The sequence below is a fragment of the Crocuta crocuta genome, unplaced genomic scaffold (assembly GCF_008692635.1).
Source record: "Crocuta crocuta isolate KB4526 unplaced genomic scaffold, BGI_CrCroc_1.0 scaffold68, whole genome shotgun sequence".
In the NCBI taxonomy this organism is placed as follows: Eukaryota; Metazoa; Chordata; class Mammalia; order Carnivora; family Hyaenidae; genus Crocuta; species Crocuta crocuta.
The window spans coordinates 2,889,828-2,903,304 of NW_027532426.1; the positions used below are offsets into that span (position 1 = coordinate 2,889,828).

Below are 13,477 nucleotides of genomic sequence, written 5' to 3' on the forward strand. Positions count from 1 at the left end.
CGGTTAAGTGTCTGACTTCGGCTCAGGTCATGATCTCACAGTTAGTTGGNTCAGTTGGTTAAGTGTCCCACTTCAGCTTGGGTCATGATCTCCTGGTTTGTGAGTTCGAACTCCACATGGAGCTCTGTACTGCTAGTGCAGAGCCTGCTTAGGATTCATTCTCTCCCTCTCTCCCTCTTTCTCTCTCTCTCTCTCTCTCCCTCTCCGTCTCCCTCCCCCTCCCTCCCTCCCCCCCACTCCTCTGTCCCTTCCCCACTTGCACTCTCTCTCAAAATAAACTTTTTTAAAAAAAAATTGTAACAGGGGCGCCTGGGTGGCTTAGTCGGTTAAGCGTCCGACTTTCGCTTAGGTCATGATCTCGCGGTTTGTGGGTTCGAGCCCCGCGTCGGGCTCTGTGCTGACTGCCAGCTCAGAGCCTGGAGGCTGTTTCAGTCTGTGACTCCCTCTCTCTCTGACCCTTCCCTGCTCATGCTGTCTCTCTCTCTCCTAGAAATAAAAAAAAAAAAAAAAAAATTTTAACAATCTCAGTGTTTGTGAATTGAGAATGGATAAACAAAATATGGAATTCACAAACTGAAGTAGTATTCAACAGGATAGAAGGAATGAACTATTGGTGCATGCTGCAACATGGATTAGCTTCAGAAATATGCAGAATAAAAGAAGCCAGATGCAAAAGATGACATGTTTTATGTTTCCATTGTTTTTGAATGCCCAGAAAAGGAAAATCTATAGAGACAGCCAATTAGTGGTTGCTTGAGGTTGGATATCAGCAGTTGGGTGGATTGCAGACAAGCATGAGGGATATTTTGGGGGATGATGGTAATCCATGGAAAATGTGGTGATGATTACACAGCTTTACAGATTTACTAAAAATTATTGAATGTACACTTAAAACCAGTGAATTTTATGATATGAATTATTTAAAGCTGTTAAATACTATATGCATATAAATTGCATGATGATAAAAACTTAGTAATTAACAACTTTTTTTTAACAAGAAATTTTTTAAAAATTTATTTCTGAGAGAGAGAGAGAGAGACAGTGTGAGCAAGGGAGAGTCCGAGAGAGAGGGAGACACAGAATCCGAAACAGACTCCAGGCTCTGAGCTAGCTGTCAGCACAGAGCCCGACACGGGGCTCAAACCCCTGAACCATGAGATCATGACCTGAGCCGAAGTCGGACACCCAACTGACTGAGCCACCCAGGTGCCCCTTAACAAGAAATTTAATGTAGCTCATATTCCTTGAAATAAATGGGCCATAAGTGGAGTCTCCAAACATTTTGTTTCTTCAGATATTTTTCCCCCAGATATTTCAGTTCTTAAGTCTTTTTTTTTTTTTTAATAATTATCAGTCTGTTACTGTGCTGATGTTATATGTGTCTTAATCACCAAATTTAGGGTCACATTCAATTTATTATTTTTATTTTAAAAATTTGGGGCAAGGCACTCTACTGTAGAGATACAAAGTGATAGAGTCATGGAAACCTGCCGGGAATTTATAGTCGGGAGTATTACTGGATCTCTACAGTATAAATAGCATCCACTGGCTCACCTATTTCTAGGCACTGTGTGTTGGTTGCTGACTTATACAGTGGCCCCTGTATAGAGGAAAGGCCTCTTTCCTCTTAGATCTTATAGTCTGATATAAGGAGTTCTACACTAGCTCAGAACTGGTATTCTGAACTTTGGAGTGCTTTGTGGTTTCATAGGGAAAGAAACAGTTACATTCTGTTAAGGAGATTGGGAAAGGCTTCATGGCTTATGCATGTCCAGTGGACGTCAGTCCATTTCTGCTGATAGAATGGGCAAATTTGGTTGCACAGGTGCTTTAGAGAAAATAGTATAGACAGTAGCACAGAGTCTGCTTGAGGAGAAGCACATGGTCCTTAAGTTCTCTTTTATTTCTATTTTCCTCCATTGCTTATACATTACTATATATAGTTAAAACTTGCTTTGAATTATAAAATGTATCATTATTTTATAAAGCACAAAAGATGCTTTAGATTTAATAGTAAATTAAAAATTAGTGGTGCTTGGGTGTCTCAGTCAGTTGAGCGTACAACTTCAGCTCAGGTCATGATCTCATGGCTCGTGGGTTCGAGCCCCCATTGGGCTTTGTGCTGACAGTTCAGAGCCAGGAGTCTGCTTCAGATTCTGTGTCTCTTTCTCTCTCTGCCCTTCCCCTGCTCATGCTCTGTCTCTCAAAAATAAGTAAACATTAATTTAAAAAATTGAAATCATTTTTAACTGTCCTAACTAAATTCAGAAATGTTAAAATTTTAGATTTAAAAAAAACCTTAATTTTTTTAATTGGAAAAATACATATAGCTTAAAATTTGCCATCTTAATCATTTTTAAGTGTACAGTACCCTCACAGTGTTTGTGTCCTCAGTCTCCAGGACTCTTCATTTTGCAGAACAAAGAGATGCCATTTGTTTGTATTTAGTAGGCTTCATGTGCAGCACAGAGCCCATCATGGGGCTTGAACTCATAACCCTGAGATCAAAACCTGGGCTGAGATCGAGAGCTGGACACTCTAACTGAACCACCCAGGCACCCCAAAAGACGTCTTTTAAAAATCTAAAATAGGGGCGCCTGGGTGGCTTAGTCGGTTAAGCGTCCGACTTTCGCTTAGGTCATGATCTCGCAGTTTGTGGGTTCGAGCCCCGCGTCGGGCTCTGTGCTGACTGCCAGCTCAGAGCCTGGAGCCTGTTTCAGAGTCCATGACTCCCTCTCTCTCTGACCCTCCCCTGCTCACGCTGTCTCTCTCTCTCCTAGAAATAAATAAAACATTAAAAATTAAAAAAAAAAAAAAAATCTAAAATAAGTAGGGGTGCCTGGGTGGCTCAGTCAGTTAAACGTCCAGCTTAGGCTCAGGTCATGATCTCTTGGTGAATTCAAGCCCTGCATCTGATTCTGTACTGATAGCTCAGAGCCTGGAGCCTGCTTTGGATTCTAGGTCTCCTCCTCTCTCTGCCCCTCCCCCGCTCATACTCTGTCTCTCTGTCTCTCAAAAATAAATGTAATTTAAAAAATTAAAATCTAAAATAAGTAAGTTTAGCTGTATGTATCAGAGACCCAAATTAAAAGTGGCCTAAATATGATAGAAGTTTATTTTTCTGTCATATGAAGTCCAGAGGCATGGTGTCTCTGCAGTCATTTACAGGCTTTTTCTTGTTTTCTGCTTGTCCTTTAAACTGTGGCCTTCAACTTCGTGATACAAGATGGAGTTCAGTCATCATAACCAGATTCCAAGCAGGAGAATTAAGGAAAGAGTGAGAAGGGGCATACCTTCTCTCTTTTAAGGACACTTTTGAAATTGCACACCTCACTTTTTTCTTCTACCTATTGGCCAGAATTTAGTAGCCTGGCTTTATCTAGCTAAAATCTTCTTTCCATATAGCCATATACTAGCTAAAAATTGGGAATTCCGTTACTCTATAAGAGAAGAATGGATAACTAATATTCTTTACCAAAATAGTCATTAAATTTTGTATTTCTTCTATAAAGCTGAGTCAGATCTTTAGAAATCTAAAAAGATTTTCTTTTTTGGAGTTAGTAACCATACCCTGATATAATCAGCAGGGGTCACTGTTAAGCAAGTAGTTTCTTTACTATTTCCTTTGCTAAACCTATCTGCCATTGTATTTCTCAGCTATATAATTTATAGAAAAATAATTATAGTTTTATACAAAGCAACAATAAATGACAGTGTATGACAAACCACGCCACTTAGATTTTTTTAAACCTGAATATTTAAGAATGTCCTATATCTAGATAAATGCTTTTGCAGTGTCTGTTCAGGGGATGATGTCCTGCCTTAAGACAATTAATGGAGAACAATCTAGTTGTTTTCATATTTTCCCCATGACCACATCCTTATAATTGTGGATAGCTTAGAAAAATCCATAATGATCTATTCCCATGTTAAAAATGCATAATGATCTATTCCCATGTTAAAACCAGGTTACCCAGGAGTGTCAAATACTTGTACAGTCACTTCCCCTACAACAATTATATCTACATAAATTTGTTGTAATTCCTTATACCCTGGATCTAATTTGTTTTGAAAACCTTTATATTTTACATGAGAAACCTAAAAGTTAGATTCAGCTAATAGTAAAATATCTAAAACATAGATTCTGTCACTTCTGTGAAACATTTTACCAGCAATGCCATGAACTGGAGGAAAAGACATTTGGGTTTCCTAGAAAACATCTAAAATTATCGTGTCTACCTCTTGGATTGTTTTCTAAGCTCCTGCTGTGTCACTGCAAATATTAAAATATTCTGATTATGTTATATAGATCTTATAGAATTATGAGTTTTTAAATCCTGAGATCAGTAAGCTGCTTCATCTGGTCCATTGGTTCTCATACTTTAGAGAGCATTGGTGTCACCTGAAGGGCTTTTAAAATATGAATTGCCCTGGGGTGCCTGACTGGCTCAGTCAGTTAAACCTCTAGAACTCTTGGTTTATGCTCAGGTCATGATCTCATGGTTTGTGAGTTTGTGTTGACAGCTCAGAGCCTGGAGCCTGCTTGGGATCCTCCCTCTTTCTCTCTCTCTCTGTCTGTCTGTCTGTCTAAAAATAAACAAACTTAAAAAAATTATAATAAAAAATACAGCTCGCCCTTGTTTCTCTCCACCTCCTCCTCATCCCATTTCTGATATTTTAGGTCTGGGGTACAGTGTAAGAATTTGCCTTTCTAACAAAGTCCTAGTTGATGCTGATGCTACTGGTCAGATGATCACAGATTTGAACCACTGATCTTATCCTTTCTTGTAAGCTTGGGGTAGAATATATATGTACAGAAGGAAAAGGAGAGATATGGAAATCTGGACAGATTTCCTATAACCTGGTTTCCCAAATCCTCCCAGGACCCTGTCTGTTCTTTTCTCCCCTTGCTTACTTTCATGCTCCCACAGAGACCACACCATTCAGTTACTTCAGGAAAGAAATTAGTTTCTGGGTGTGATTTTTGTTCCTTTTTATATCTAGAGTTCTAGAAATCCTGTGAACAACATATGGCAGGTTTATGGGGTTTTTAAAAATAAATTTAATTATTGTGTATATTCAAGAGAGCAAAGTGCCTTACTAGGTGAGATATGTATCATTTAATAAACACTTTGAGTATACAGTATAAAGAGGTTAGCATTTTGGGGGCTCCCGGGTGGCTCAGTCGGTTAAGCATTCGACTTCAGCTCAGGTCATGATCTCACGGTTCGTGGGTTCGAGCCCCATATGTCCGGCTCTGTGCTGACAGCTCGGATCCTGGAGCCTGCTTCAGATTCTGTATCTCCCTTTCTCTCTGACCCTCCCCTACTCACTCACTCTCTCTCTCTCTCTCTCTCTCTCTCAGAAATTAAAAAGAAGTTTAGCACTTTTAATATATAAATAATTATCTTCTTGTGGATTTGAGTTGGGCAAAGTCTAGTAGATTGGGTGTTTAGTGAGTCTATTTTGTACTTAAAAACTTTTTTTTCCAGAGATCTCAAGTTTAAGATCTATTTTGTGTGCTAACTCTGAAAAGGCTTCCAGGTCTCCGTTTCTTATATTTTAGTTTTCTTTGCAAGACATTTTTATTTATGTCATCAACCCTTGATTATTCATTCCACTTTTTAAATGCATTATAGGGGCGCCTGGGTGGCTTAGTCGGTTAAGCGTCCGACTTTCGCTTAGGTCATGATCTCATGGTTCGTGGGTTTGACCCCTGTGTCGGGCTCTGTGCTGACTGCCAGCTCAGAGCTTGGAGCCTGCCTCAGATTCTGTGTCTCCCTCTCTCTCTGACCCTCCCCTGCTCGTGCTGTCTCTCTCTCTCCTAGAAATAAATAAAACATTAAAAAAAATTTAAAAAAATAAAAAAATAAATGCATTATAACTCCTTCATGCATTCTTTTCTCTAAGAGTACCCAGAGAGGACTGATCATAATGACATAGCATTTTAGAAGCCATATGAGAAGAACTTAAAGTTGTTTAGGAGGAAATATGATGGCTTCATTTTCAAACATTGCATTCTAGGAGGAGGGTATGAATTTTTAATAGCTGCCATTAATGGGTAGAAATTATGGGGAAGTAGATTATTGTTTGATGTCAGATAATTTCCTAAAACATGTTATTGTCAGTTAATAGCATTACTTTTATTATAACATTGTCTGTTACACTGAAACTTGATAGATAGTCCAACTTTCCACCACCAAGTCCTTTTGCTTCTTCAAAACTCCTTTTTTCCAGTTTCTTTTTTTTAAATTTCCACCAGCCTTGTAATCTCACAGAGACCTTCATCATCTTTTACTTGAACTATAATTTCAGTATACTGTTAGTTTAGGTCCTTGCCACCAATCCAAAGTTTAATTTCCTAAAGTTTTTCTTCTCTGCCAGATTGTTTCAGATTTCTAACTTGATGTACAAGTTTCCTTCATCACCAAACTCCACTATCCACGTAACAGTTCATTCATTAGATTTATTAAGTTCCTACCATGTATCAGGCTCTGTGCTCAGTCCGGGAAATAGCATGAGCAAACATGAAAGCCATGGTCCTTGCCCTCACAGAGCTTTCCATTTAACTGGAAGATAGGTTGTTAGAGTTACCAGAAAATACTTACTGTAATTTCTCTGAATGTCTGAGCTTCTGTCCACTACTTTACCCTACTCTTTATTTCCCTTCCATTACTTTTTCTACTTTGAATCATGAAATGCTAAGGCCTTCATGTATGACTTCATGCTTTCATACATCTTATCTCCCCCTTTTTTCCTAGTTAATTAATTTCTGGCCTTCCTTTAAGAGTCAGTTTAGATGTCAGCTATGGGCAGAATTAGTTATTTCTTCCCTTGCTCTTGCATACCTCTTGTCATTTATCTCTAATAATAAAGTATTTACTTACTTCTGTGTTCACTGTAGAGCAAGAGCTCCTGAGTAATAGAGATAACATCTCCTTTTCTTTGTATCTCATTGCCCTGAAAAGTGCCTGATTTGACAGAGTGTTCAGTAAATGTTCATTGCCTCAAGACAAGAGGCATCTATGTAATACTTAACAGCAGGGACTGTACATATTTCTTTCAGCTTCAGTGATGTGTGTTTGCTGTTTTTACTCTGCTTTTTATTGAGTATCGGTATTTGTTTTTTTATGTGGCTTACTGGATAAGCTTACAGTCTTGATCTCCTTTGTAGAAGAAGTGGTAGCTCTGTTTAAAAGTGCCCGTTGTGGAAGGCGCCTGGATGGCTCAGTTGGTTGAGCATCTGACTTCGGTTCAGGTCATGATCTCATGGTTCGTGAGTTTGAGCTCTACATCAGGCTCAGTGCTCTGGCTCTTCTGTCTCCCTCTCTCTGCCTCTCCTCTGCTCTCTCTTTCTCTCTCTCAAAAGTAAATAAAACATAAAAAAAAGTATCCATTTGGGTTATTTGATTAATTTGTTAAATGATCAGTTTGTGCATCAATATTGCATATGGTTGTGAAGCCTTACTGGTTCTCTGCATGTTCCATAAAACTCAGAAGAGAATATTCCCTATCCCAGTTTCTGGCCATTTGCTTAAACAAGTAAATGTGACTTAGATTTAGAGAATCACCTTGTCTTATTTATTTTTGAGAGAGACAGAGTCTGAACGGGGGAGGGGCAGAGAGAGAGGGAAACAGAATCCGAAGCAGGCTCCAGGCTCTGAGCTGTCAGCACAGAGCCTGACATGGGGTTCGAACTCACAGACTGAGAGATAATGACCTGAGCTGAAGTCAGATGCCCAACCAACTGAGCTACCCAGGCGCCCTTCTTAATGACACTTTTAAATGGTCACTGTGCAGTGATGTGATTTTAAGCAAGCAAACCTTTTGCAATTCAGTTTCCTTACATAGAAAATGAAGATTATGGATAATGTGAAGATTCAGTACATTAATACATGAAAAACACTTAAAACAATACTACCATGTAATGTCATCCCTCTGATTGCTATTAGTTAATTTTTTCTAAAGCCAGGGGAAAAGTTAAATGTCTCAGATGTTTTCCAGGCTAAAGAGGCTCTGAAAATATGACTTTGCTTATAATACCCACTATACTTATTCACTTCTCTCTTTAGAGGATTGCCTCTAAACTTTGAGTTGAACGTAATAAAATGTTAAGTAACACTAAATGATTTTGTTTTTGCAGATGTTCTCAAATAGTGATGAGGCTGTAATCAATAAAAAACTTCCCAAAGAACTCCTATTACGGTAAGTCTGCTGATTTTAGTTTGGTTGTGTGTGTGTGTGTGTGTGTGTGTGTATCATATTTGTCTGTTAAAAAATTTTTAGACTTGTTGAGAATTTTCATGTATGTATAGGATCTAGATTATCTGAATTTGTAAATTTATTGATTTGTTAAACAGTATTAACTCTGTATTTTCTAGATATGAATCAAAAATTTAAATGTTTAATTACAATTCTTTCCTCTCTGATTTGAACTTCTATCTGATTTTATTTACTTGTTTTCTTTTGCCCTCTTCTTAGATAGAATGTGAAAGAGATGATACATTTTATTTTATTGTAGTTTTGATCTTTTTAAAATGTTTATTTTTGAGAGAGATACACAGAGAGAGAGATAGGGCATGAGTGGGGGAGGGGCAGAGAGTGAGGGAGACACAGACTCTGAAGCAGGCTGCAGGCTCTGAGTTGTCAGCGCAGAGTCTGATGCGGAGCTGGAACCCACCAACTGTGAGATCGTGACCTGAGCCAAAGTCAGATGCTTAACCAACTGAGCCACCCAGGTACCCCAGTGCTGATTTGTTTGAAGTGATTCTAATCCATCTCTTGTCCCCACTTCCCATTCCTAATATCAAATATGACCATGGAGTAACTTGTATTTGCAACAAAATATTACATATATTGAGGTACTGTAAAGAAGAGTTATAGCCCTTGATTTTTAAAGATAAAAAGTTAAAAGTGATTTGAAACTCTTTCCTCTATTACAGTTATAATTTTACCCTCCTTATTTTTAATTCTTTAGAATTATATTTGGGGGGCACCTGAGTGGCTCAGTCGGTTAAGCGTCCAACTTCGGCTCAGGTCATGACCTCACGGTTTGGGGGTTCGAGCCCCAGATCGGGTTCTGTGCTGACAGCTAGCTCAGAGCCTGGAGCCTGCTTCAGATTATGTGTCTCCCTCTCCGTCTGTCCCTCCCCTGCTCTCGTTGTCTCTCTCTCTCTCTCTCTCTCTCAGAAATAAATAAAACATTTTTTAAAAAATTAAAAAAAAGAAATTATATTTGAGATCACCCACAACATAAAACACAAAGCTCCCAGTTTACATGCATCTGACCTAGGGAAAAAAACTAGGAGAGTTGTTTTCAGTGCCCATTATTTCAGTACTTAGTCATCCCATTCTTTGTTCACTTATAAAGAATATCATGATTTGGAAAGAAAGGTACATTCTCTTTTGCAAATGTTAGAAGATAACAAGTTATACCAGGACATTTGCTTCTTGCTCTTAGCTGCTACCACAGTGTAGCCCATAACCAGCCCAGCCCATGCTCATGGTAGAAAATCTTGCCCTGTTGCTGGTAAAGAAGAGTATTCCTGGCATTTCAAAGGATTTGCACATCTGACTCCTTCACTACATTGCAAGTACCTTGCAAGCAGGGACTGTCTTCTTCTAAATCTTTGTGTAATACTTTATACAATAGAGATACTAAGAAAAAATAACTGAATTGAACTTGGAATAGATTTTTCCATGGAGGCAATGCATTCATACATGCTGTATAGCTGAAATAATAGCAGTGTACCCTAGGCTACCCAGAACTATTGGAGATGCATCCTGGATATCTTGAGTATCCCTCAGATTTTAGCAAAAATTTAATGGCACCATCTTAAAGAGAAATTTTTTAATTTTATTTTTAATTGTTTTCTTCTTCTTCTTCTTCTTCTTCTTCTTCTTCTTCTTCTTCTTTCTTCTTTCTTCTTTCTTCTTTCTTCTTTCTTCTTCTTCTTCTTCTTCAGTTTTGAGAGACAGAGAGTGAGCAGGAGAGGGGCAGACAAAGAAGGAGACACAGAATCAGAAGCAGGCTCCAGGCTCTACGCTGTCAGCATAGAGCCTGACAAGGGCTTGAACTCACAAACTGTGAGATCCTGACTTGAGCTGAAGTTGGCCACTTAACCAACTGATCCACCCAGGTGCCCCTAATGGATTATATTCTTTATTGTTATTATGAACCGAGTACACTAAGACATACTTCAATTTTTTAAATAATGGCATTATTTTGTACTATAGTAGTTACAAACTCACTAAGATTCAGGGAAATTAATTCTTTGGTAATTGGCTGCAACCTCTTTTGGTTTACATTTTTTTAATTGGAGTTTTTTCTCCATGGAAGACAGACATAAAGGCCTCATACTATATAATTCCACTTATATGAAATATCCAAGATAGGACCATGGAGATAGAAGTTGCCAGGGGCTGTGGTGAGGGCTGATGGGGAGTGACTGCTAATGGGCATAGGATTTCTTTTGGGAATGATGAAGTGTTCTGAAATTAGTGATCATGCTGCACAACACTGTGGACATACTAAAAACCACTGAATTGTGCACGTAAAAAAAATTTTTTTTAAGTTTATTTATTTACGTTGAGAGTGAGAGAGCATGCAAGCAGGGGAGGGCACCTGGCAGGCTCAGTCAGTCGAGCATGGGACTCATGATCTGGGAATTGTGAGTTCAAGCCCCATGTTGGGCATAAAGCCTACTTTAAAAAATATATAAATTCCTTGAGATAAATGGAGATACTAGCATGTTACAAAATGGAGGTCAAGAAGCACTAATTTGTTAAGAAAACAAAATTTTGTTGTTTAGTGATTAGAGGCTATCTGTCACATAACTTGGAATAAACTGAGTTAATTACATCAGACAAAAAGTAATTCGCATTTTATATTTTGTTTAAAACTCTGTTTTACTTGGGTAAAATATACATAAAATTTACCATTTTAATCATTATTTTGTTAAAAAAATTTTTAACGTTTTATTTATATTTGAGAGAGAAACAGAGACAGTGTGGAGCAGGGGAGGGGCTAAGAGAGACAGAGACAGAATATGAAGCAGCCTCCAGGCTCTGAGCTGTCAGCACAGAGCTCAACATGGGGCTTGAACTCATAAACTGTGTGATCATGACCTGACCCGAAGTCGGACACTTAACCAACTGAGCCACCCAGGTGCCCCCAGAAACTCTATACTCCTTAAACAATAACTCCTCATTCTCCTTTCCCCTGTTGCATAATATTCCACTGTTTGTATATACCACATTTCGTACATCTGTCCATAGAGAGAAAGGGTGGATACCTTTCTTGTTGCATTGAGGGAACTGCCATGATGGCTGTTCTTTATAGAATAAATTTCCCGTCTTCTTCAATACAGATTACTAACCACTCCCAAATAAATATAGATACCCCCAACTTCTGTGGCTCAGTTCCTAAAACAATAAGTTTAATGCAACAAACATTCTTGAATTGCTAAAATGCCCCTGCTTTGTCCTGTCATCTACTATATAGTACCTTTATGTGGAGTTTCATAATCTAAGGATCCTGTTTCTACAAACACATCACTAATCTCTGAGCAGTTTGTATAAATATATTATTACACCTAGGGGGACACAGGTGAGAAGCTTTACAGCTAATGATCCTAGTTAGACTTTAGTAACCTTTTCTCCACAAAAGAAAGCACTGTAGACAGACATGGCTGGAGGCCAAATTCAGACTTAGAAGACTCTGAAGCATGTGTCTCAACAATCCTAATTCCATTGTTAAAATGTACTGACTGGGGTTCTGAATATCAAGATCCCAAACGAGTTAGCTTTTCACCTGGATTTTGACATAAATGACAATACATTTAAAAGAAAGAAAGAGAGAAGACAAATATAAGAGCTTGGTCCTTAAAGTCCTGATTTGGCTCCTTAGTAAGATGAATATGATATGTATCAGTGCTTAAATCCCTTCTTCCACTCCATATGCAGTCTGTCCAAATATCTGCTATTATTTTGTAAACCTTGACTTCTATTTATCCTACATACTTGACAGTGATGATAATTATCTTTAGAAACCCAACATAAGGATTGATGGGATAGGCTGCCAGGGTTTTAACGAGAGCAGTGTTTTTTTTATTGCTGGGTGAGCTCACAATGAACATTTATTCTTCCAAATATCATAACATTAACTTAAATTCAGAAAATGCCAGGGAACCTGGGTGGCTCAGTCACTTGGGCATCTAGCTCTTGATTTCAGCTCAGGTCATGAGCTCATGGTTGATGATGGGTTCAGGGTTCGAGCTCTGTGTCTGACTCCACATTGACAATGCAGAGCCTGCTTGGGATTCTCTTTCCTTCTCTCTGCCCCTCTCTTGCCCTCACTCTCTCCCCCCTCTCAAAATAAATAACTTGAAAAAAATCAGTAGAGTTATAAATATTTATCTGTAGCATAAATCAAGGGGAAATTAAATTGTTATGTCTATAATAAGCCAGAATAATAAACTACATATATTTAGCGCCTTCCTGCTTTTCGTCATCTTCAGGCTAAGTACCTAAGATCATGTTGACAGTGGTCCTTTTCTCCACACTATAACCCTTTAAATAATTCCTTCTAAAATACCCAAGTCCATAGCCAGAATGATTAAGTAACACATGATAACAACACTTACTGTGGTGAGCATTTCATAATGTATACAAATCACTTTCTTGCTCTCTTTTTTTTTTTTTTTAAGTAGGCTCCACCCCTAGTGTGGGGCTGGAACTCACAACCCTGAGATCAAGAGTTGCATGCTATACAGAGTGGGCCAGCCAGCTGCCCTGATAGCCAGAATGGTTAAGATCAAAGATAGGAAAACTGAGATGGAATGAAGGGTCTGCTGTTGTNGTGTCTCCCTCTCTGCCCCTCCTCCCGCTCATGCTCTGTCTCTCAAAAATAAATAAATATTTAAAAAAAGAGAGAGAAACTGCCCTGGCTTTAGGCTACCCTGTTTTTGAGAGACAGAGCATGAGTGGAGGAGGAGCAGAGAGAGGGAGACACAGAATCTGAAGCAGGCTCCAGGCTCTGAGCTGTCAGCACAGAGCCTGATACGGGGCTCAAACTCACAAACTGTAACATCATGACCTGAGCCAAAGTCTGATGCTCAACTGACTGAGCCACCCAGGCGCCCCAAGGCTGCTCAGGTTTAAACAAAGTAGACCTCACCTTCCTCATTCTTGATAAAGAATACTGGGAGGCAAAATGACATTGAGACATCATGTGGAAGAAGATAGGATCTAATTATAAATAAAACTCATTATGGTGCAAAAAAAGAAAGGAAAAAAATAAAGCCCAAATCCTTAATACTAAATCCCTGGAAGGGAACATGGGGCCGATTGTTAAAATCAATACTGAAAGCAGATTTGGGGATACGGTTACCTATAGTATGGTTCTGTAAAAAGGATTTATTTCTAACTTCCTTTGGCTTCAGGGTCTTATAACAAAGATCCCAAACCTTCTTGAAGA

General features: G+C 38.7%; 1 protein-coding gene across 4 annotated transcripts in view; it reads left to right on the top strand.

Annotated features, from left to right (window-relative positions):
• The window catches only part of FBXL20 (F-box and leucine rich repeat protein 20), a 99,123-nt gene that overhangs the window by 46,131 nt on the left and 39,515 nt on the right, over positions 1-13,477 (top strand). For all 4 annotated transcript variants that reach the window (XM_077779338.1, XM_077779334.1, XM_077779335.1 and 1 more), the window contains one exon: positions 8,144-8,205. In XM_077779338.1, the coding sequence (XP_077635464.1) occupies positions 8,144-8,205 (62 nt within the window). The remainder of the gene's footprint in view (positions 1-8,143; positions 8,206-13,477) is intronic.